Here is a 25,818-nt window from a genome sequence, read left to right as displayed (position 1 = left end):
GGAGACAGACAGAGAATGGGAGAGAAACAGAGAGACAGTTACTATCCCGGGCAGCGCCGGGTGCTGGACCCCGAGAGCGTCATAGGCTATGTTGTGAGGCAAAATTTTAACCCCATTCCAATTTACCAATCAATTTTGCCCTTATCTACATAATGGGGAAAAAGTGAAACGAAAATACGTTATTAGTAGGAGCTGTGATTGGTTGCTATAGGAACAAATAACATTCATAGTATATGAAGCTTATATGTGAGGTAATAAGGTGTCGGTGGGGAGACGGATAGAGAGAGACAGACAGAGACAAACAGTGAAAGAGACAGACAGAGAAAGACCTGGAAAGAGACAGACCTGGAAAGAGGCAGACGGAGCACATTACTTGGCCAATTTAGTTAAATCTGTGTGGAATATCTGTGGTGTTGAAATATATGTTGTGAAATGCTTCTATTAGCTTAGTTTCTGCCTTTTAATAATTACATTTCTATCTATTTGTTTTGTGGTGTTTGTGTGCAGAATACATTTTTGTTAATACACTCTATTTTGTTAACAGCAGTTATTAACCCAGGTGAAGCCGGGTAGTACAGCTAGTATTAGATAAATCAATCGTAAATATGAAAATCAGCAGTTTTGTAGTATACTACATCAGAGAAATCTGCTTATTTCATCTCCAGGACTTATCACTTATTCTCAAAATTCTCAATTCAAGGGTAAAAATCTGTTTTCAGTGAAGTCAGATTTTTACATTTTTGAGATATGAGATCGCAGTTGCTACTGATAAAAATCTGTTAAGGCAAGACGAAGGAGCTCTACCTCTAGCGCCTCCCTTTTCTTCCTGCCTCCTTCCTACATAAAATGTTATCAGTAAACCCCGTGCCTGATATATTTTGTTTTTTTATGGATTACTTGTTATAAAAGAAGAGAAGACTGTACACGGGCTCTTCACCTCCCTGTCTTGCCTTGCTGCCTCACAACCCAGCCCCTGGATCCTGCTCCTGCTCCACCAGGCTGTTCATTTCAGGCGCCTGCTCGGTTCACCTTTAGGGGCACTTTGCACACTGCGACATCGCAGGCCGATGCTGCGATGCCGAGTGCGATAGTCCCCGCCCCCGTCGCAGCAGCGATATGTGGTGATAGCTGGTGTAGCGAAAATTATCGCTACGCCAGCTTCACACACACACTTACCTGCCCTGCGACGTCCCTGTGGCCGGCGACCCGCCTCCTTGTTAAGGGGGTGGGTTGTGCGGCGTCACTGCGACGTCACACGGCAGGCGGCCAATCGGAGCGGAGGGGCGGAGATGAGCAGGATGTAAACATCCCGCCCACCTCCTTCTTTCCGCATATCCTACGGAAGCCGCGGTGACGCCGGTAGGAGATGTTCCTCGCTCCTGCGGCTTCACACACAGCGATGTGTGCTGCCGCAGGAGCGAGGAACAACATCGGACCGTCGCGTCAGCGTAATTATGAATTACGCCGACGCTGCACCGATGATACGAATACGACGCTTTTGCGCTCGTTAATCGTATCATCTAGGCTTTACACACTGCGATGTCGCATGCGATGCCGAATGTGCGTCACTTTCAATTTGACCCCACCGACATCGCACCTGCGATGTCGCAGTGTGCAAAGTGCCCCTTAGTCTTTACAGACTTATCCTGCCTCTTCCTATCCCCTGGCACCAGTATTACTTATTGTGCTCAGCTTTTGCAAAGTCTTCCTGCTCCAGTCTACATCACAATAATATTCCCTTGACAAAGGCTCATCATTGAGCCGAAACATTGGCAAACTGATAGCTTTGACTTTTTGCAGAAAATATAAAAAATTGTCTCTATACTGATACGTGTGCCAGACATATTTCCTTCCACTATATTTGCATTTTTTCTGAGCACTATTTATGGTTGTAGCAGAGGCCTACCATATTTACTTCTCCTCCCTGTCTTTGATTCCCTGGCCCTTTCTTCTGCCTCTGATCTGTGAATGACCTGACTTTTCTTCTTCTCCCTGTATGTGATTCCCTGGCCCTTCCGCCTGCCTCTGTTCTGTGAATTGCCTGTCTTTTTTTCTCCTCCCTGTCTGTGATTCCCTGACCCTTCCGCCTGCCTCCAATCTGTGAATGACCTGTCTATTCTTTTCCTCCCTGTATGTGATTCCCTGGCCCTTCCGCCTGCCTCTGATCTGTGAATGACCTGATTTTTCTTCTCCTCCCTGTCTGTGATTCCCTGGCCCTTCCGCCTGCCTCTCATCTGTGAATGACCTGTCTTTTCTTTTCCTCCCTGTCTGTGATTTCCTGAGAAGGAAAAAAGGTGATCCAGCTCAACTGGGGCAAAGTCCGGCATGCAAGGATAACACTCTGGCAGTGCAAGGGTCCAATAGAAGAAAGAAAAGTCCAGCTTCCGGAGTAGTAGTAAAACTGATGCAAAATTTTATTAAAGGACGTAAAAATTAATGTGATGACAAAAATAGGGAGCCCATATGCGGCATAAGGCTACGCGTTTCGAACGCTGCCTGCGTTCTTTGTCAAGCCTGGAGGCTTGACAAAATTTTAAAATTTTAAAATTTTGCATCAGTTTTACTACTACTCCGGAAGCTGGATTTTTCTTTCTTCGTGTGATTTCCTGACCCTTCCGCCTACCTCTGATCTGTGAATGACCTGCCTCCTTGGTTTGAAATATCAGCAGGGACCTGTCATTCACAGTCTGGAGGCAGCAAAGAGACTGGGGAATCACAGACAGGGAGGAGAAAACCCAGTGTACAGTCCGGCCCCTGTGCAATGAAATCTAATTAGTAGAAAACTTCATATGAGAACCACAAAGTGGATTTCCTCCCAAAAGATATCAATGTAATCAGCATTATAGTGCCATTACAGCCTGTATTTACTTTCCATTGTAAAATTGAGCTGACAGGCTCTCTTTAACTACTCAAATGAATGTAGCAATTGTTAGATAGTGGAGGTGAGGAACACCACTTGGGGGATGCGGATTATAAAAATAATTTAGAAAACAGATTACACGGGGTGGCTTGGCAGCGCACTCCTCACTGAGAAGGGTAAATGCAGCCACACAATCCCTTCACTTTATAATGTAGGCATCTTAAAAATCCAGAATGTTTCTCTATTAAAAAAAACCAAAAAAACAGAATCATTTTTGATTTTTAAGATTTTTCAAACTTTGTAAGATGTCTACATTACAGCCTGAATGTTTGAAAAATAATCAAAGAAGGTGATATGAGAAGAAAAACTTTTTCACCTTTGCCGGAGAGGCTTCCAGAATTGTGTTGCCAAGGCAACCAAACCACCTACTCTTCCAGCAGTGTCTCCCACTACTTTTTTTTAACTTCTGACAAGGGACACAACTAAATCCAAAGTTCTGCTATGCTAAACTCTGGAATAAAAAAATGTAGAAAATATATGAAAAACAAAGACTGTTTTTAGATTATTTAGGTGGTTTTTTTTTCCCATTATTCTCGACAAAGGTGTGGAGAAATTAAGTATTATTTGTTCACTAAATAGCACTTTTACTATTACTTCTATTGTTGTGAGAACCCATAACATTCACGATTCTCTTCCCAGTGGTACATTACAAACTGCATTGCATGTTTGTCATCTGTGTTCTATTTACAGACCTGGGTTCCATCAGTAGGAACACTGATTAACACTGCAGTTAACTTTCTATAGTGTGATGGATCATGGAGTAAGGCACTTAAAGGGTTATTCCCCCCTCCAAGATCATATACTAATATGTAGTAGGTGTAATACTACTACTACTACTACTACTACTACTACTACTACTACTACTACTACTACTACTACTACCAATAATAGCAAGTGCCTACAATTAGAAATGTAGTATAGTTCTTCTGATATAGCCATGTCTCTTACCTCATGTGCAGGGCATTGCAGGACCTTTGGCATCCATGGTTATGACCACCCATATAGTCACAGTTCGTTAGTTGGTCATGGTCATAACCATAGATACCTAAGGTCATTCAATGCCCTGCACATGAGGTAAGCGACATAGCTAATCAGGAGAACTATACTACATTTCTAATTGGAGGTATTTGCTAATAGTATTATCATTACACCTTCTACATTTTGGGATACGATCTTGGAGCTGGGTAAAACCCTTTTAAGTGAGGTTTACTTTTGCCACTGGAATCTTTCAAGCCAACCTGTCAACAGGTTTTTACCAACTAATCTGACATCAGCATGATGTAGGGACAGAGACTCTGATTTCAGCAATGCGTTGTTAGGACGACCTGCTGTGGTCACATTCATCCTCCTCTGGTTGCCAGAATACCCTGCCGGTCTGTCTACTTTGTGGCTATAATGCACTAGGGGTTGTGCATTATACACGGTTATACATGGAGGTGTCTCATGGGTGGAAATGTGACGCCCCTGGACTATCAGGTCATCACAGGGTACTGCACAAACTGCCCTTCCGTGCAGTATTCAAAGTCCCTCATGCTGCTGGGTCCCTATCTTATTGGTGTTGCCTCCAACAGCAAATCAAATCCTAGATACACACTGTACCACACCCACCAGGCACACCAGTGGACGGCTTGAGTGGAATAGAGTCGCCCACCTGTGGGTCAGGGAGGGGAGGTGAGTAGTGTAGTCAATCTGTCAGTGAGAGGGGAGTTGGGAAGTAGCCCTCGAGCTGTGAGGAGCTCAGAGGAGGTTGGGAGTGGTGGCTCCCAAGAAAAGCTGTCTAGGTTGTAGACGATGGTCTGGACATAGAGGAGTCAGACCCCCGGTCGCAGGGAATTGCGGCTAGGTACCTGGACCTGTCAAGGAGGACAGTCAGCAGCCTGGCACTATCACCGGTCCGGGACCGAAGGCACGGACCCTAGGTCGGGGAGAAGCTTCAGGCAACCCGACTATTCACCTGAGGAGAACGAAGCCTTTATGATCTGTTCTCACCTGCTCCAGAATCGGTGCACTAGCGCAACGAGGGGGATAGGGCCTTCCAACCAAACGGTCCAGAAAATCCCAAGCGTGAGCCCTGAGAGCAAGCTCCCACACTTAGCCACAGTTGGGAGCGGGGCCCGGCAAGTTTCAGACTACCGGGCCACCACGTTGAAATTAAACTTAGTGCCAGGAGGCAGGTCACGGATCACCAGGCAACACCATAGGGGACGGGACCCGGACGTGCTCCCCTCAAGCGGCAGCGATACCCCGAGATTTGGTTTACCTTGTTGTCATCATCTGCTTATTGACTGAGTGAGTACCTGAGTGAACAATCACCCCCGGATCCGAGAGGTTGGGATCGCTGCAGGGGCGGCACAGAAGTGATATGTGATGTGGGGACACGGGATGCCGCACCTCCCACAAGTTTTACGGCCCGTGAAACATAGGACGTTGGGTCTCCCGATTGCCAGGCAATGCAGTATGCGGCCTTGCCTGGTGTAAGCCAGTGATGGGAATGTGTGTGAAACGCCCACGCCGGGGCTTGCAGGGCTCGCACGGTCACCGGGCCGGTGGTATTCGGGGTCAGGTTGTGAGTGGCCCGACCCGGCTTCCGTGACCCCCGGCGGATTTCAATAAAAGGAAAGTCCGACCGTCAGTCCGGTGTTACAAGGGGGATGGAAGGAGGGTAACGGGGTCCCTGGGGGGGGCTTGCCATCGCTCTTCCTTAGGGACGGGGACGGGGGGTGCTTGCAGTGCCACCCGTGGTTTGCGGCCAGGTGTTAGGCCGCCGCTGCGCGGTCTCTCTCCGGGGCAGGTGTTACGGGCAGCCGGATGGAATCGCTCCCCACGGGTGGAGCAGGGGAGCCCCGGGAGGTTAATGAAACCCAGGGCAACAGTCCTCAGGGACAGCGGGGGCACAGGGCGGCGGCATTAATCACAGCAGTCATGGTGTGCGGTTCCAGTTATTCTTTATTTAAAGTCCGTTTCACATTGCACCCGGGTGCTGGTCCTCGCCGCCTGTAGCCTTTGGTCGGTCCTGGGTAGGTAGGAGGAAGGGGTGTCCGGTGAGGTGTTCTGGGGGTCTCTCCCTTTCGGTGCGTTAGTGCCGTCCCCGTGGCATAGAGCATCTTGGGAACTCGCCGCCTCTCTGTCTCTCTCATCCCCGGTAGCGGACCTAACACAACCGCCACCGGGTACAACTTTCTCCAGGGAACCCCAGTCCTCAGCTCCATTCCCCTCCTCTAGGTGTTATCAGCCCTGGTCTCGTGGCATCTCCTCAACAGGAGCTGTTCTCTGGACGTCTGCTCTCCCTTGCAGCCTCTGACGTTCTGCCTAAAATGTCTTTGTGCTCTGCACTAAGCTCACTCCTTCAGGCCCCCCTCCCCTTGGTTGTCATGGGGACCTGCCTGTGTCCAGCCACCTGCTCATTAAGGAGACAGGATGAGTCATGGACTCAGAACAAACTACATGCTGCAAATGCTGTTAACTCCTTCCTGCCAGTGTGATGTTAGTGTGTGTTGTGAGGACCCTTCTTCCTCCTGCCCGGGAAAAATGGGGTAACATTTAATACCCTGTAACGACCCGTTTACAGGGGCGTTACATGTGCACCCTGCTGTACAGATGCGCAGGGAGTGCCTCCCTGGACATGACTAAGAGGGATGCATCCCCTGAGTTTAATCAACATTGGGACAGCTATTTTATCCCTGCACCTAGCCCAGTCCAATGTTCAGTTCCCTTGTGCAGTGTGTGGTGAGTGGTTTCTGTTCAGCTTCTGGTTGCGTATCAGCATTTGCTAACCCTTTCTTGTTCTTCATCTCTTTCTATAGTTCTCCAGTTTTCCCTTTGTTATTCTTATTTGTTGCTGCACCTCTAGTTTTGGATTTACTCCTGTTACCTGACTGACATCGTCTGCATCACCAGACACCAGCTATCTTGTATCAGCAGTCTGGGAAAGCTCCCCTCCCTTTTCAGGAGGGGGAAAAAAATCACAGTCTTGCCTAAAAGTGGCGGTTAGTGCCACGTGCATCTGTGACTGCGCTATTGCTGGTCTGATGTGATTCATAACAGGACTGGTCGCCTCGTGCACATGACGTGTCATTTACTGGGCTGCTAGCTGTACTTTTGATAAAATCACTGTTCTATCAGCAGGAGATTATCCACTCGAGGACTAGTAAACCTGCTTTCATGTAGTCCTTCATATCCATGAGTTCTGTTTAATCCTGCCTCCACCAATGAGTGGCATTTTTCTGCTATACACAATATACACAGAAAACTGCCAATCAGTGGTGTGGGTGAGGTTATACAGAGTTCAGGAATCAGATCTGATAGATGTGCAACAGATAAAAAGGGATTTTATCAAAATTACAGCTAGCAAGCCAATAAGTGATACATTTCTGGAATCAGGGTCTTTGCCCGTACATCTTCCAATTCTTAGATGAGGTAGCAAAAACCTTGTGACAGATTCCCTACATTGTAGTCCACAAATAGAACCTAGTCCTGTGACTTTCGTCTAATTGCAGCAAATCACCCGTTGCTAAATCTTCTACTGTCCACTCTTCGTGCTTTTTGCAAACTCAAGATGATACTTCTTTTGACAATATTGAACTCGAAACGTCTTCATCATTTTTTCAGAACACCATTCCAAAACATACGTAAATACATAAGTAAAGTGCATAAAGTACATAAATAAGGTGTATTGCATGGTGCTTGCATGGAAGTCTGTGATCTCACTATTATGAAGCATACAAGCCGCCTCCGCTGCAGTGTTTATTGCTCCAGATCTGATAGACCTTGTGATGAGCCAACTTGTTGACGTCAAAATATTGCCTGGATGTCGACCTCTTTGCTTTTGAATGGATGGACGGACTTCATTGTGTATTCTTCCAACTGTCATGGCCTCACATAATGCAGTTTGCTAATTTGTTGGGCTGAGAACCTACAAGTATTGCAGTCACTGATTGATGACACCTCATGATCAGTGGAGGTGCAGAAATATCAGTGCTTCCCTGCATGATCACCACAATAGCTCATCCCATAAAGGAACTAAGTAAGAAAGTAAAAATAAAATGCAAAAATAAAAATTGTAAAAATTATTGCCCCCCCCCACAAAATAAAGAACAAAAAATATTACAACAATAAATATGAATAATTATTAGGGATGATCGAATGCCTCAAATATTCGGCTTCGCGAATATCCGACGAATAGGTCGCTGTTATGCGAATATTCGATGCGTAATGTAAGTCAATGGGAAGGCCGAATAGTTCCAAATAGTTGTTATTTGGGTTTCCCATAGACTTACATTGCGCATTGAATATTCGCGAATAGTCAAATAGCGGCGACCTATTCTGCAAATATTCACGAAGCCGAATATTTGAGGCATTCGATCATCCCTAATAATTATGTAAAAACAAAAATAAAGTAATAATGATCACATATTTGATTTTTACACATCCAGAACAAAATGATTTATAAAACTGTCCTACTGCTTAACCCCTAGAGTGAATGCCGTAAGAACATGAATAAAAACTATGCTTTTTCATCATAACTTTGAAATAAAACACGATTAAAAAAACAAATGTAAATATAAATGATATTGCTGAAAATGTCATGTTGTCCCTCAAAAAACAAACTCTACCAGCAAAAAAAGAAAAAAGCTATAGCTCTTAGAATACAGCGATGCAAAAACAATAATTTTTAGAAAATTGTTTTTATTGTGTAAAAGAAGAAAAATAGAAAACAATTATATAAATGTGATATCGCTGTAATTCTACTGACACAAAGAATAAAGCAGTCTTCTCAACACGGTGAACAGCATTAAAAAACAAACAAAAAAATATATTTCTGAAATGCTGGTTTTTGTTAATTCTGCCTTCCAAAAATCTGAATAGAAAGCGATCAAAAAATATTATGTGCTTATAAAATAGTAGTAATAAAAATGTCAACTCATCCTGCAAAAAAAACAAGCCCTCACATGGTGCTATCTGCAGAACTCTAGAAAATCTATAGCTCTCAAAATAAGGTGATGAAACTGTTAAAAAACACAAAAAAACAAAGCATTTTTTAATCAATTACTGTATACTAAAAAGTGAATGGCATAAAAATAAATTAACCCAATTCTTGACCTACTGGTAATTTGTTCATTCTGCCTCCCAAAGATTGTAGTAAGGCTTGTCTCACATTTATCCTGTGCTCTATGCTGAGCACTTACATTAGGGTTTCTATGTAAATCTCTGAAATATATTTGATTCAGACAGAACCCCCAAATGAACATTTACTATAATGAGGCAGATGGAGATGGATATACTTTAGTCTCTCTCTGGCCTATGATCCGTCCGTTACAGTCTTTTTAGCCGTGTATAAGAGTGCAGTTGACCACCTCTTTTGTGCACATCTTTAAAGACGGATACTGCTGAATAGAAGCCACACTAAGTCCAGAGTAAAGCGGGCTTTACACGCTACGATATTGCTAGCAATTGCTAGCGATATCGAGCGTGTAAGCACCCGTCGTGTGTGCGATATCGTGTGTTCGCTGCCGTAGCGAACATTATCGCTATGGCAGCGTCACACGCACTTACCTGGTCGTCGTCGTCGCTGTGACTGCCGAACAATACCTCCCTCAAGGGGGAGAGGCGTTCGGCATCACAGCGACGTCACCGCAACGTCACTAAGCGGCCGGCCAATCAAAGCGGAGGGGCGGAGATGAGCGGGACATAACATCCCGCCCACCTTCATCCTTCCGCATTGCGGCCAGCGGCAGGTAAGGAGACGTTCATCTCTTCTGCGGTGTCACACACAGCGATGTGTGCTGCCGCAGGAGCGACGAACAACATCGATAATCAACCATTACCGATTTTTGGTTTTGGGACGACCTCTCCATGGTGAACGATTTTCACCATTTTTGAGGTCGCTTAAGGTCCCTGGTAAGTGTCACGTGCCGCGATATCGTTAATGACACCGGATGTGCGTCACTAACAACGTAACCCCGACGATAAAACATTAACGATATCGTAGCGTGTAAAGCCCCCTTAACTCTGCTGCCACATTAAAGAATGGATCCGTCGAGGGTTTCATCTGAATCACTTATTTTGTAAATTTAGATGAAAACCCTGATGTAAGTGCTCAGCGTAGAGCATGGGATAAATATGAACTGATCAAAAATGTTCTGTACTGTCAGCCTGTCAATGCTCAGATCATACGCCGCACACTGCATCAAATCAGTCTGCATGGCTATCATCCCAGAAGAAAGCCTCTTCTAAAGATGATGCACAAGAAAGCCGACAAACTGTTTGCTGAAGACAAGCAGACTAAATATATGGATTACTGGAACCATGTCCTGTGGTTAAAGAAAACAAGAATAACTTATTTGGCTCAAATGGTGTCAAGCGTGTGTGGCAGCAACCAGTGAGGAGTACAAAGACAAGTGTATCCTGCCTACAGTCAGGCATGGTGGTGGGAGTGTCATGGTCATGGAGGAGTGGAAGAGGAATCCAGTGGCTCCTGTCAAGCTCTAGTGAACTCCATGGCCAAGAGAGTTAAGGCAGTGCTTGAAAACAATGGTGGCCACACAAAATATTGACACCTTGGCCGCAATTTGTCTATTTTCTATTAGGGGTGCACACACCTTTTTTGCTAGTGGTTTTGACCTTAATGTAAAGTATGTTCCTTACATAGTTACTTACACTGTACTACACCTTGTTACTTATACCATGCAACTTATACAATATTGCTTACATCAAGGTACTTCCCCCTGCTTAGAACATGCTTCGTACACTCCTTTCCTAACAGCAAACTCTTTACGCCATCATACTTGTGGCGCCCCTGAGTGTCAGGTGCCACAGGGTACTACATCTAACCCCGGATTCCTGGAAGACCACTGCTGGTAAACACCACAACACACACAAATCAACGCCCTTTTCCTTAGACTGGGTAACAGGCTAGAGACAGGTGGTCACCTATAGGCTGGGATGCATCCAGTCCACTGGTCAGAAGCCTGGGAGGAGGAGGGGCTAGTTAGTGGAGTGATGGGAGACGGACATTTTGCCAGACATTCAGTCAGTAGACGTGAAGTGAGTAAGACGTTTTTTCAGAAGTCAGTACACTGACAGGAAAGTGTGAAGTGACTACTGAGTAAAAGAGAGTATGGTTGCCAGGGAGAGTATGGATCAAGCAATCACTGGACCGCGCACCAACGGGGTACAAAGCCCTAGTTCAGGAAGACACTTCAGGCTCACCTGATAACAACCTGAGGGGACCATCAAGGACCTTACCGACATTAGTGTCTGGGGCACAGCAGCAAAGAGGGAACCTGGGAACGAGGACAGAGGTCCAATCCACGAGAGGTTCAAGCTGCCTGCCATACAGGCCATGACTGTGAAACCGGAGGGGACCCCAAAACGCTCCAAGCCACAGGGACCTACCAACTACTACAGGGTGCATGGAAGTAATACTCACCGGCACTGGAACAAAGGGAATACTGGATTGGTAAAGACCAGCACAATTCGAGTAGCAGCAACTCCTAAACCAGTGAGTAAAGCACAAGTTAAACTGCAGCCCCTGTGTTGTCTGAATTCTTCCTACACCTTTGCACCTATAGACTACAACCACCATCATCCTCCCCTGGGGCCTAGCTCTACTTGCGGAGAGCCATCACATCTAAGCTGCCCAATACCACCAGCCCCAGCAGCGAGAGACTTTGCAGTGTCTGCGTTCCCTATATAGCCGCATACCGCAAGTGGCGTCATGACAAACCTTTTATTTTTCCCCTGTACAAATCCCCTTTTAAGCGACCCCCAGGGTCACGGAACCGGGCAACGACTGAAATAAAGAAGGACATTTTGACTTTGCATAAAATTAATGAACTATGTTTGCCATTTTGAAAAGAAAATTGATTTGGCAAAAATGCAAATTATGAATTGTGGCCTATGTGCCTTAAAGCATTGTCCTAGTGGTTTTTTTTTCAGGCTGGAGTGGTGCTTTTAATCTAAGGTCCCTGCCATAGTAATATACTTAACTCCGGTGTCTTCACCTATTACTGACACCGTTACGATCCCCCAGCGCTATCTTGTGACCGCAACCTTCTGACTGGTTGAAGTATAAGTTACGGCAGAATGAGGCTCTCCTAGACTTTTATTGAGTTGTGAGCTCTGGTGTGCTCCATGAAACACTGGAGTAGCCTTCAGGTCACAAACTGCAGAAGATCAATGGGAGTGGCAGTGATAGAAGATGAAGACTTCCTCGTCCCATAGCACTATCTTGTGATGGCAATCCTTTGACTGGCCAGAAGTCAAGCGTTACACCAGAATGAGGCTCTCACAGACTTAAAGTAAAGAGTGACCTCCGATGCACTCCATAAAACACTGGAACAGTCGGCAAGTCACAACCTGCAGAAGACCAATGGGAGTGGCAATGATAGAAAATGATGACGGCCTGTGGTCCCATGGCACTATCTTGTGATGGCAACCTTCTGACTGGCTGGATGTCAGGCGTTACACCAGAACGAGACTCTCATAGACTTTTATTAAAGAGTGACTGCCGGCAAGCGCCATGACACACTGGAGCAGCCTGCAGGTCACAAAATGCAAAAGATAAATGGGAACAGCAGTGAAAGAAGATGAAGACTGACTCTGGTCCCGCGGCACTATTTTGTGATGGCAACCTTCTTATTGGCTGGAAGTCAGGTGTTACTCCAGAACGAGGCTCTCATAGACTTGTAAAGAGTGACCTCCATTAAACACTGGAGTAGCCTGCAGGTCACAAACTACAGAAGACTGATGGTAGATGCGGTGACAGAAGATGAAGATGGCAGCAGGTGAGTATAAGACTAAGGCCGGTGTCACACTTGCGTGTAACTCGTGCGAGTATCGGATCGCACTGCCTTGACCGGCCGCGGCTCTCCTGACAGGAGCGGGTCAGCATCATTGAAATACATACAGCGGAGCCACTCCTGGCAGAAGAGAAGCCAGCCGGTCCAGCCTTAGTGCAGATTAGATTAGACTAAAAGCTCCGTTACACGCAACGACAACGCTAGTGAGATCTCGTTGGGGTCATGTAATTCGTGATGCACATCCGGCCTCGTTAGCGACATCGTTGCGTGTGACACGTACGAGCGACCGCTATCAATGCAAAATACTGACCAAATCGTTGATTGTTAACACGTCGTCCATTTCCCAAATATCGTTGCTGGTGCTGGACGCAGGTTGTTCATCGTTCCTGAGGCAGCACACATCGCTACGTGTGATACCTCAGGAACGACGAACAACACTGTACCTGCGTCCTCCGTCAACAAGGTGGTCGTGTCTTCCATGCAGCTGCTCTCCGCCCGTCCGCTTCTATTGGACGCCTGCTGTGTGACATCGCTGTGCGCCGTCACGTCGCTGTGACGGCGCACGAACCGCCCCCTTAGAAAAGAGGCTGTTTGTTGACCACAGCGACGTCGCTAGGAAGGTAAGAATGTGTGACGGGTACTAGCGATATTGTGCACCACAGGCAGCGATTTGCCCATGACGCACAAACAACGGGGGCGGGTGCTTTCACGAGCGACATCGTTAGCGATCTTGCTGCATGTAAAGCCCCCTTTAGATTAGACTTAGATTATAAGCTGGAGGGATGCTGTAAAAATACATTTTTTAAATCAAGCGTGTTACATCATGTTCCTTACATTATTTTTCTAATACTCCACTTCTTACAGCATGCTTCTTACTACATTGTTTCAAAATAAACTTTTTACACTGTCCTTATTATATCAATTTTCTTCTAAGCCATCATTGAAAGGGGTTTTCCTAAGTAGCGAGTAACCCGAAAGCCGTACTATTCACTACTCACATGAAAAGTACTGCTTTCAGGTTACTCACTACTTAGCGAGTATTTCTATTGACTTAGGGGTACTTTGCACGTTGCGACATCGCTACTGCGATATCGTCGGGGTCAAATCGAAAGTGACCCACATCCGGCGCCAGTAACGACGTCGCAAAGTGTAAAGCCTAGATGTGCCGATAAACGATCGCAAAAGCATCATAAATCGGTGATCTGTGTAGCGTCGGTCATTTTCATAATGTCGCACCAATAAGAGATACGATGTTGTTCCTCGTTTCTGCGGCAGCACACATCGCTGTGTATGAAGCTGCAGTAGCGAGGGACATCTCCTTACCTGCCTCCACCGGCTATGCGGAAGGAAGGAGGTGGGCGGGATGTTTACGTCCCATTCATCTCTGCCCCTCCGTTTCTATTGGCCGCCTGCCGTGTGACGTCGCTGTGATGCCGCACGACTCGCCCCCTTAGGAAGGAGGTGGGTCGCCGGCCAGAGCGACGTCGCAGGGCAGGTAAGTGCATGTGAAGCTGCCGTAGCGATAATGTTCGCTACGGCAGCTATCACAAGATATCGCATGTGCGACGGGGGCGGGTACTATCACGCTCGGCATCGCTAGCCGATGCTAGCGATGTTGCAACGTGCAAAGTACCCCTTACATTGCAGCCGCTACTCGTAATGAATATGCGAGTAGTGGACAGTACACGCTAACAGCATAGCAAGTACAAATAGTTAGGTACTCGCTCAACACTAATTTAAAGTAATTTTTGGAATGGCCTCTATATAATAATACATTACACCTGACTTCCCACACATTTCTTAAAGCAAGATCAGCTGTTTGCTGAGGATCCTGTATTGTAAGGGGTTGTTGGGTACAAGACAAACTATTTAATCCAGCAGCATTCATGAGAAAACTACTAGCTGTCTAATAATTCCTATAGCCGCATGCTTTTGAAGAAATATTTGCTATAATAAACAGTTTAAGTTGAAGGTCATCCTAAGTAATCCTGCTGCACCGGCACTCTGCGATCTCCTGAGATGTCTATTGAAAAACAGATGCTTACGCTGCAGTTGTTCACTCGTGTTGTTCTACGTCTCTGCATTACTTGGGAAGATGCCCTGAGCTCTTGACTTCAATACGTTCATTCAGATTTTATTAATAGTGAGCTCGTCGTTTTACTAAGCCAAGAGTATATAAGCAAGGACTCAATATTAATCTATACATTCGGGTTCTTTACTGCCGATGTGTGAATTGTTTAGACTAGAAAAGAAAATCTGAATTTTAAAGTCATCGCTTGGAATCGAAAAATAATTTCGGAGAATTAGCACTGTTCTCAGAGAATATTCCCTCTTCCCAGTTTCAGTCTCAAGAACTTGCATTTTGATTTTCCTCGGGCACATATAGATTAGGGCTTGTGTGATAGAAAAACCTGTTTCTATGTATTTTTGGACTGAAGTCAAAACAGAAATAACGCACAATATGCACCTACTGGGATAAACAGCTGCTAGAGGTATCTGACACAGACTTATTTTGTTTTCCATCCCGAAATAAACATGCAGGCTTGGCAGAGCATGCATGCTTATGGTGGAATCAAAAGAAATAGCTGTTGGCCAAATGAGTGTTTCACCTCCAGTTATGTAATGTGTATGGTCGACTTTAGCTGCACATACAAAACGCTTAGAGAAGAACATGCAATAGAACATGTAGCAATATTTTGGGAAAAATTCCATATGATAAATAATAAAAAAAACCCTCTGAGTGTCTACGTAAAGAAGCACTCCCACCAAGATTTAATCCCCGTAGGTCCATTGAAATACTTCTTAGTCCCCACATTGCTTTGGTCCTCTTTTGTATCATGTGAGTGCTCCTTATTTTTGCTGTCTCACACAATGACTGCTGTGCAGGTTAGTGTTGCTTCCACTAATGTAAACCTATAGAGCCTTAGAAAAAAGTTCTATAGACTTAGGGACACTTTGCACACTATGACATTGCAGGTGCGATGTCGGTGGGGTCAAATCGAAAGTGACGCACTTCCGGCGTCGCTCTCGACATAGAAGTGTGTAAAGCATTTTTGATACGATTAACGAGCACAAAAGCGTCGTAATCGTATCATCAGTGTAGCGTCGGTCATTTCCATGAATTGGGAAAGACTGATGTTACGATGTTGTTGCTCGTTCCTGCGGCAGCACACATCGCTGTGTGTGAAGCCACAGGAGCGAGAAACATCTCCAACCTGCGTTCCGGCCGGCTATGCGGAAAGAAGGAGGTGGGCAGGATGTTTACGTCCCGCTCATCTCCGCCCCTCCGCTTCTATTGGCCGCCTGCCGTGTGACGTCGCTATGACGTCGCACGACCCGCCCCCTTAGGAAGGTGGCGGTTCGCCGGCCAGAACGACGTCGCAGGGCAGGTGAGTGCATGTGAAGCTGCCGTAGCGACAATGTTCGCTACGGCAGCTATCACAAGATATCGCAGCTGTGACGGGGGCGGGGACTATCGCGCTCGGTATCGCAGCATCAGCTTGCGATGTCGTAGTGTGCAAAGTGCCCCTTAGATTATTAAAAAAATTACCAGGCCACATATAATCCCCAATGTGATCCGACCAATCTGATTTGAAGCTATATGATCTAGTTGAAGAGTGGAGCAGCATCGGCAACCAGGGAAGACAACACCTAGAAATGGGGGTGGCCCCGGGCCACAGGGGTGCCACACTCCTTTGCCAAGGAGACTATGTGTTTAGAAATGGCTTTGAGGGGGTGCATGACACCTACTTGCTGCTTCGGCCTGGAGTCCATCACCTCTGCTGCCGGTTGGTGACACCGACGGACAAGTGAGACACGCAAGACCAGAGTTCACTTGGCCAAACAGTCTTGCTTACTTTATTCTTCACACCACTATGACAGACATGGCTTTCCTTTCTCTCTGTGAGGTAGTATTCATCATTCTTTCCCCCGCTATCTTGGATCTTGGTCTCAATACTCCGGGGTCACCCACATACTGCACACTTTCATCCGTTTCTGGACCCTGGTGGCTTCTCTAGCCGGATGACTCTTTAAGCCTGCCAAGGTGACTGGCCCTAGAACCGAGGCCACATCCTCTGACTTTTGAACTCACTTCTAGACTCCCGTTTCTCTAGAGCTCCCTCGCTAGCAAGATGCCCTGACACTTGTCATTCCTCCCTTTTTCTACCTTAACCCTATCTTATCTAGAACTCATTCTACCACTGACCTAACATGACAACTAGATGGCAAAATTTGGCAACCTAGTCTACAGTACTAAATCTACTACATACAGAATCCATTCTTCCCTAAAAACTATGTAAATGCTAACATATGCATTTACATTACTCAACAGTATGTATATACAATACACATCATATGTATATCATGGGGCACTGCCCACCTACTACACTTATACCACATCACATACATATTTAAAAAGATCTAGGCAATAACAATTTTGCTCGGAGCACTTCTTTAAGAAATTTCGAAGCTTATAATTTCACAATATGTGTCCTAACCATTCTACGGGTCTCATTTTACATATCTGTACAACACAGATCAATAATACAGCTAAGTGCATAGGCTGTAATTAACATTTTTAAAAAAATATTAGAGTATAAAGCAGATGATGGAATCTTACCTGTTTGTGCGCATGATCATAAGAATTAATATGGTTATCAAATTCCTGATGTTTATAGTATTGCTTATCACATAGTTCACAATAGAAATTTGCTTTCAGTGATTCTAATGCATTTCCTCTGGAATTTTCCTTTTCGGACAAGTCCTTAAAGAAAAAGAAGTGAGAATATTATTGATTTTCTTAAGTGAACGTTGCAACCTCTTAAGTAATTAATGAAAAACCCTTAAACTTGTGTTGTTTTTAGCAATTACAGCCTAATAGTTTTGTGCCTTTTAGTAGGATCAATGCATAAAAAAACAACTTCTGTACTTGTACAAAGTATGGCTGAAAGACTACTTGGGCAGAAATTGCAATTCTGTCACACATGGACCTAGGGAAGGTCCAGCGTGGGGCAAAACACATGACAAATAGGGTTTCACCACGACAAACAGGGGGTACACTGGGGGGCACTTTAACAACGGTGGTCCCTAGTGCTAGTGAAAGAGAAGATGGACACCTCCTCCACTTGCCTGCAACTGTACCCTGCACTCCTAGCCAGTCCCTATATAGGTTCCTCATCTGTCTCCGAGCAGGAACCTGAAGAATTGAGTGACCCTACAATAGTGTTGGCTAAAGAGTGGGCAGATAAGGATCACAAGTCCATTGCTGCACTAAAACAACACACAAGGGAAGGAAAACAAACAGGGGAATCACCAAAGGATAAACTCCAGCTTTTTGGCTGCAGTCAGGCACCAGGACTGCATCCTACACCACAACAGATAGAAAGGGTTTCAACAGCTCCTTCCACCTCCAGGCCAAGTCTCAGACTGAAGATTTAGTATAACTGGTGCCCTCTACAGGGAGTAAAGTGTATTTATAGAGACTGAGAGTGGTCCCAAATCAGAAGCACATGAAATTGTACTGAGATGGCTGCTGGCAAGGAAACCCATAACACACCAAAAGAAAGGAAACTATATTTCATATTGAGAGACTTCAATGGAAGTAACTCTATGGCCCTGAAACTGTCACGAGTCTCATAATGCAGAGACAGCCATGACACATTCACTTTATTTACAGGGGTTGGATATAAATAATGTTTCCTTCAACCCCTCCCCCCAATAAAATACATAAATGAATATAATAAACATACAGTGACAACTGTATGCACAGGAACTAAACAAACACCCAAGCAAATATGTATTTTTTTTTTGTTTATTTTTCTTGATCTGAGAAACGTGTGGTCTTTGTATAGCCCAATATCTAGATACATTTGGAATTTATATCTAGGGTCTAAAGGGTGCTTTACATGCTGCAACATCGTTAACGATATATCATCGGGGTCACGTCATTAGTGACGCACGTCCGGCGCCGTTAGTGACATCGCAGCGTGTAACACCAAGGAGCGACGATCAATGAGCGCAAAAACGTGAAAAATAGTTGCTCGTTGACACGTCGCTCCTTTCCCAAATATCGTTGCTGCTGCAGGTACGATGTTGTTCGTCGTTCCTGTGGCAGCACACATCGCTATGTGTGACACCGCAGGAACGAGGAACCTCTCCTTACCTGCGTCCACCAGCAATGATGAAGGAAGGAGGTGGGTGGCATGTTCTGGCCGCTCATCTCCGCCCCTCCTCTGCTATTGGACGGCCGCTTAGTGATGCCGCAGTGACGCTGCACGAACCGCCCCCTTAGAAAGGAGGCGGTTCGCTGGCCAGAGCGACATCGCTGGGAAGGTAAGTCCGTGTGACGGGTGTAAGCAATGTTGTGCGCCACGGGCAGCGATTTGCCCGTGACGCACAACCGATGGGGGCGGGTACGCACGCTAGTGATATCGATACCAATATCGCAGCGTGTAAAGTACCCTTTAGTGTAATATCTGACGCTGCCTATCTGTAACCAAGAACACCCAGCAGAATCTCAATAATGAATCTTCCCATTAAACTAATTCAACTTATAAAACAACCTCTAGAAATAACGACTTCAGATCTCCCGGCCCTAATAGTAGGACTAGAAGAAAAACGGAGAGAAATATAACTCTGAGGGGATATATAGTATGGAGGTTCCACAGAGTTTAAGATATATGGGTGCGGTAAACTAAGGATAAGATCAAAGACAGTAAAGTAACAGCAAAAGTGAATCTCCCAGTGATAGTAAATCACCTTTATCAATATATGGTCCATATCAAACATGACAAAATGCATACAGTACTGTGGAAAATCTTCGGGCTGATGTGTACAAAATTAATGCAAAGAATGCTTTAAAAAAAAGTGTTAATAGTTCATTTTTATCAATTACCAAAATACTAATTGAATGAACAAAAGAGAAAAGTAAATGAAATCAATATTTGGTGTGACCACCCTTGGCCTTTACAGCAGCATCCATTCTTGTAAGTAAACTTGTACAGTTTTTGAAGGAATTCGGCTGGGAGGTTCTTGCAAACATCTTAGAGAATCAACCCCAAATCTTCTGTGTATGAGGTTTGTGCAAATCCTTCTGTCTCTTCATGTAATCCCAGACAGAATCGATGATGTTGAGATCTGTGGGTCCGGATCATCACTTTAAGGACTCCTTGTTCTTCTTTTAACTGAGGAAAGTTCTTAACAACATTGGCTATATGTTTGGAGTAATTGTCCAGCTGTAAAATAAATTTGGAACCATTCAGAATACTTTACTGATGGTTTTCCATGATAGCGGTATCTTCCTTTATTCTTCAGCATTGAGGACACTATTAACCCTAATTAAATCCCCAACTTTCCGAAACGTAGGCCCAAACTTGGCAGAAAGTTCTGTCATGTTTCACTGTTGCCTGCAGACATTCATTATTGTACCATTCTCAGGCCCTTTGAAGAACAAACTGCTTTCTGTTATAGTGAAATATTTCACATTGTGACCCATCAGTTCAGAGCATTTGCTACCATTTTACTGTATCTCAGTTCCTATGTTTTTGCTTATAATTCAGTCATTTGGACTTGTTTCCATGTTGAAGATATGGCTTCTGGCCACAAATTTTTCATGACGACCACTTTTGGCCAGACTTCTCTAAAAAGTAGATGAGTGTATCTTGTTCCACTTGGTTGCTGCTAGTTGTGAGCTGATGACACTGCTGGACATCTTCCAGTTTTGAAGAGAAGTATGATGTGTATTTCATCTGCTACAGTAAGTTTCCTTGGCTCACCCCTGCATCTGTGGTCTTCAACACAGGGTTGTCAACTATCCAGATATGCAGAGACAATCCATATAAACAGGGCACTTTTTACCCTGTCCATACAAACTTTTAAGAGGAGACTTACGCAAATTATTGTATAATAATAGTTATCATCCGTTAACAGTTAATACCACTAATGTGTCACACTGAGATTTTTACAAACTTCGCTAACTGTCATGGATTTGTCTGGATTTGTTCAGACTACAGATGACACTCCACCTGATAAGTTTTCTGACATCTGCAGAGTGGTAGTTCATAGGCAGATGTGGCGAAAGTTAATCTTTGCTAGTCTGCTTGTTAGTCTCCTTTGATCAACTTTTGTGGGGGAGCCAATTACATCTGCTCCCCTCCTATATATGTTGGCTAGATCCTTACTTCTATGCCATCTATAGTTTATCTTAGTGGGTCTGATGAGGTATTGTGATCCAGACTAACTGGTAGTTGTAGTACTTGTTGCTGAGTGCGGTTGTGAAGTTAACCCTTGCTACCTTTTGTTGCTACCTTCCTGCTCTTTCTTTACTCCTTAGTCTCTCATTGTCTATTCCTGTGTGTGTCCAGTGTGTCAGAGTTTTGGTTTCCCCTTGTCTGTCTTTATCTGTGTTTCCATCTCACTTTCTGCCCCTTTCTTTCCTAGAGGGAAGGGGCAATCACATTAGTTCTGGTCAGGAGCTTAGCCAGGCATGGGACTTAGGCTTCTCCACTATCAGGATTAACCCTGAACCTAGGAATAGCTTAGGGTCCCCTAGTTTGAGAGGCAGCATAGGAGCCCCTGTCTCTTGTTATGCTACAGTCACATTGTGACTAGAGATGGGCGAACCTGCCGAAATCCAGAATCGGCGGGCACAACCGGATTTAAAAAAAACCAAACACCCAGTTTGGGACCGGAATTAATTCTGAATATCTGTCCGAACGCCAATCCCAATATAAGTCTATTTGGACCTGAATATTGTGCTTTAAAATGGTGGTAGAAAAGGCTAGAGGGTTGAAAACAGGCATGTTATAGTTACTGAGTCTCCAACACAGCGGTAACACTACTTCTGTGGTCAACTATTGTGGTTGACCATTGCGACCATTACACTGTGGTCGACCATTGCGAAGCCTGTAGCCTGTTCTGAGTAGAACCTGTCTTGTTTAACTATTATATAGTCTTGACCACCATAGAATTCTTTGCTATGAGGATCCATATTGATCTTCCAGTGATCAGTATTAGGCCCGTTTCACACGTCAGTGAAAAACACTGACGTTCTTGTGAAACACGCACATGTCCCTCCGTGTTCCGTGATTCACGGCACACGTGGGTTGTCCATGTGTGATCCGTGATCCCATGATTCATATGAACATTACTCACCTGCCTTCACTGCTGCTGTCCATGGTGCTGATCTCCTCGGCCCTGCAGCGTCTGCCCACCGCTCTCAGCACCTACTTCCTAGTCGGCAGTTCCTGCTCTGATGAATATTCATGAGCCAGGCAGGAGCTGCTGAGAGCGGACCAGGCACAGCGAATCGCAGGCAAGGTAAATTGAAAATTTTGAATATTTAATATGTCCGTGATTTTCTGGTACGTATTTCACTGATCACACACGGATCACACCATAGTGTGGTCCGTGGGTCATCAGTGATGCCAGACAAAAACTGACATGTCTCCGTGCAGAATCACGGCCAAGGGTGCACGCTGCACGGAGACACGTTCAGTGAAAAATCACAGATGTGTGAGCAGACCCATTGATTATAATGTGTCTGCGTATGTCAGTGATTCTGGTACGTTTTAGGCCCCTTTCACACGTCAGTGATTCTGGGACGTTTGTGCTTTTTTTAAAATGTACCAGAATCACTGACATACTCAAACCCATTATAATGAATGGGTCTGCTCACACGTCAGTGATTTTTCACTGCACGTGTCTCCGTGCGGCGTACCCGCGTGTGCGTGATTGCCGCACGGAGACATGTCCATTTTTTTCTGGCATCACTGATGTTCCACGGACCACACCACTGCGTGGTCCGTGGAACATCAGTGATGCCAGAAAAAAACGTGCTTTTAAAATAAAAATCATTTTTACTCACCCGGCGTCCAGCGATGTCCTCTGCAGCCCGTTCTCCCTGCTGCTTCTAAGCCGGCTCATTATTGTCGCGCATATTCATTATGCGCGACACAGCCGACCCGGAAGCAGCTGCTGCGGGGGTCACCGCCGGCCGGATGCTGCACCGCGGGAGCGATCAGCACCATGGACAGCGGGAGCGCACACAGGTAAGTTGTTTTCTAAGTGCAATCACGAGCCACGGAGAACGGAGCCCGGATTGCACTTAGACAACCCACGTGTGCCGTGAATCACGGCACACGCAGGGACATGTGCGTGTTTTACACGCCAGTGAAAAACGTCACTGTTTTTCACTGACGTGTGAAACGGGCCTTAAAAAAAGCACAAACGTACCAGAATCACTGACGTGTGAAAGGGGCCTTAGGGAGTGTGTGAGCGAACACACCTGCCCATTCCCACCTGCTCCCTATTCACTCACTTTTGTTGCCAGCGCATTAGACATTGATGGCTGTGTTGAGTTATTTAGAGGACACCAAATTTACACTGTTATACAAGCTGGACACTGACTACTTTACATTGTATCATAGTGTCACATCTTCAGTATTGTCCCATGAAAAAGCTATAATAAAATTTTTACAATAATGTGAGGAGTGTATTTACTTTTGTGATATACTGTAGGTTACACACCAGTCTCCTATATTACAAAAAATGCCATATTTCTAAAGGTGCATTCACACTTTTACCATTTTACTTTAAATGCTACCAATACTACTTAATTATAGAATGTATATTTATGAAATTGATTTCCAACAGTTTTTTACACTTTTTCAATCCCATTGAACATTAAGAAAAACGATTTTTATAATTTCTGCATTGCTGAATTCCTTGGTCCTTAGAGTATTAGTAACTTTCTTTCCAGTTTCTGTTGCCATTTTCTACAGTGAAGCGTTATCTAATATTGGATATCATCTGGCTATACGCCTGAAATACACTCTGTACTACTCTAAAGTTATTCTTTTTTTATCTTAACAATTTTGATTACAGAACAGATAACTGGCACTTTGCCTTTATGCCAAAAGGTGTTTTTTCTTATTTGAGCCAAAGTCCAAAATCTCTTATTAAATATTGGCAACTTTTCTCAATAAGGTGATTAAATCTATTATTCAGCCCGGATTAGTTATGCCTTATACTTTGCAAAGCCAAAGCTATCAATCTATGCATAATAATCTAATTATAAGAATGGAAAGCATAGTGTCGGTAGAATGGTTTATGATTTGACTGCACCATGCTGTGATGGTTGCAACATTTATAATGAAAAGTGGTTTATTAGAGACTTAGAGAAATTAGAGAGGGCCAAAGTGGGAGATCGCCGAAAACAACTGATGGGGTTAAAGGCAATGTATCAAGAGAAAATGACATTCAGTGCTCTCACAAGGTTCAGTATTAATTAATTCCAGGGCTTTATAGAAAACTAGTAATGGATTCCAAAGTCCAAAAATTTCACTAAAAATAAGAAAAATGATGATTGAAGAAAATAATGCAAATCAGTAATATAGAAGAAGCAAGTCCTTACATGTAAATAAGATTTAAAAAAAACGCAGCTGGAAGCTGTAAATCACTTTCTGTGTTGCGGAGTGGAGTTTTTTCAATAGCGTACAGTAATAATTAAATCTGCCCTCACCTGGAGCAGCAAAGAAGTAGCAAATGATAAATTTCAGTTTTAGCAATAAAATGACTACTGTCTATTGCAGGGGTCGGGAACCTATAGCTCGCGAGCCAGATGTAGCTCTTTTGATGGCACACAAAACGTTAATAACAAAATACTGTATTTTCTAGTTTATAAGGAGCACTTTTTTCCCCCTAAAAATGGGGGGAAAATGGAGGTGCGTCTTACAAACTGCATATGGCTTACTGGGATGGAAGTGGTGGTGTAGGGTCGGCAATACTGCGAGGTCATGGGGTGTCGTGGAGGCTGGTTTGAATCTCCCGCAGTTGACAAGATCAACTTCAAGAAAATGGCCACGGAGGTGGCGCATGAGCAGTTAGGGCTCCGCTGCCATTTTCTTGAAGTCCATCACGTTGATCTGCGCACACGCCACAGCCATTTGCTTAAAGTCAGTATTGCCAACTGCGGGAGATTCAAAGCAGCCCACCGGCAGAACAATGGCAACCACCACCGTGACACCCCACAAGCCCCCAGCAGTATGACCCTCTTGAGCTGCGACACCTCCTCCTCCATACCCGCAGCACCACCTACCCTGCCTCCTGAGATCTTCCGAGACGCTCCACCACCACTGCTCTCCCCTGGTGAGTATGGTTCTCACGGAATTACATTTTAAAATATGTGGCATTCATGGCTCTCTCAGCCAAAAAGGTTCCCGACCCCTGGTCTATTGTGTGGTTAAATCTTCTGGACTGACTATATATTGAAAATATTGTAACCTGTGGCCATGGTCACTTGAGGAAGACTTCTAATTCTCAACCTTTCTGTAGCAAACTTTTCTGCTTTGCTGTGTAGACTGGGACAAGTATTTTTTTTTAAATTATTTTTTTAAATAAAAAAGGGCCGGGAATTATATGACAGATAACACATGTATTGTACTTCTGCTTTGATAATAAATTATACCAACACATCTCTGGATATAGTTCCCTATTTTCTGGTTTCTGGAAGAAGAGCATTGCAATGCTTTATCTCTTCCTGGAGACTGTATTGATCATTTGACATTTTAACTGCGGATGCCATAAAACACACCCATTCTCTTGCATCATTTATCCAGGTAATGTAGAAAGGAAGTTTATGCCTGTAAAAATGGCAGTCCCTATGAAAGCTAATTTTAGATTGTACAAAGCGACATCATATATATTTCTACAAGGTACTTATATTTAATCTTAATTAAATATATTTTAATTACTTGGTAATAGTAACACCCTTGAACTAATTTTTATTATTCATTTACTTCCAATGAAGTAAGTGAGAGCTTTGCTGGATTACCTGTCACAGGGTATGAAATGACAGAACAGGGGATGCTAGGCTGGCCCTCAGACTTGAGCTCCTGCGCTGTTCCTTATCTGAGAGGTAGGCTTGATGGTAGCCAGGTCTAAGCCCCCAGCATGACCCTGACTCCTTTCCGAGCCCTACTCCTACTCCTCCTCTCCCTAACACGTGCGGTGGGCTGGAAACACAGTGACCAAACCCCACAGAAATGACACAGATAAGAAAGAACGAAAACTCATACACACTGCACTCAAACAGAAAGG

The 25,818-nt window shown here is 44.7% G+C and overlaps 1 protein-coding gene across 1 annotated transcript in view; it reads right to left on the bottom strand.

Moving 5' to 3' along the window:
• ZNF804A (zinc finger protein 804A) overlaps window positions 1–25,818 on the bottom strand; it is a 268,212-nt gene that overhangs the window by 42,817 nt on the left and 199,577 nt on the right. The window contains exon 2 of the mRNA XM_075318898.1: window positions 17,342–17,485. Coding sequence (XP_075175013.1) covers window positions 17,342–17,485 — 144 coding nt within the window. The remainder of the gene's footprint in view (window positions 1–17,341; window positions 17,486–25,818) is intronic.

Source organism: Anomaloglossus baeobatrachus, chromosome 7, assembly GCF_048569485.1.
Source record: "Anomaloglossus baeobatrachus isolate aAnoBae1 chromosome 7, aAnoBae1.hap1, whole genome shotgun sequence".
Lineage (NCBI taxonomy): Eukaryota > Metazoa > Chordata > Amphibia > Anura > Aromobatidae > Anomaloglossus > Anomaloglossus baeobatrachus.
The sequence above is the reverse complement of the archived record's forward strand: the minus strand, read 5'-3'. Positions and strand labels throughout refer to the sequence as shown.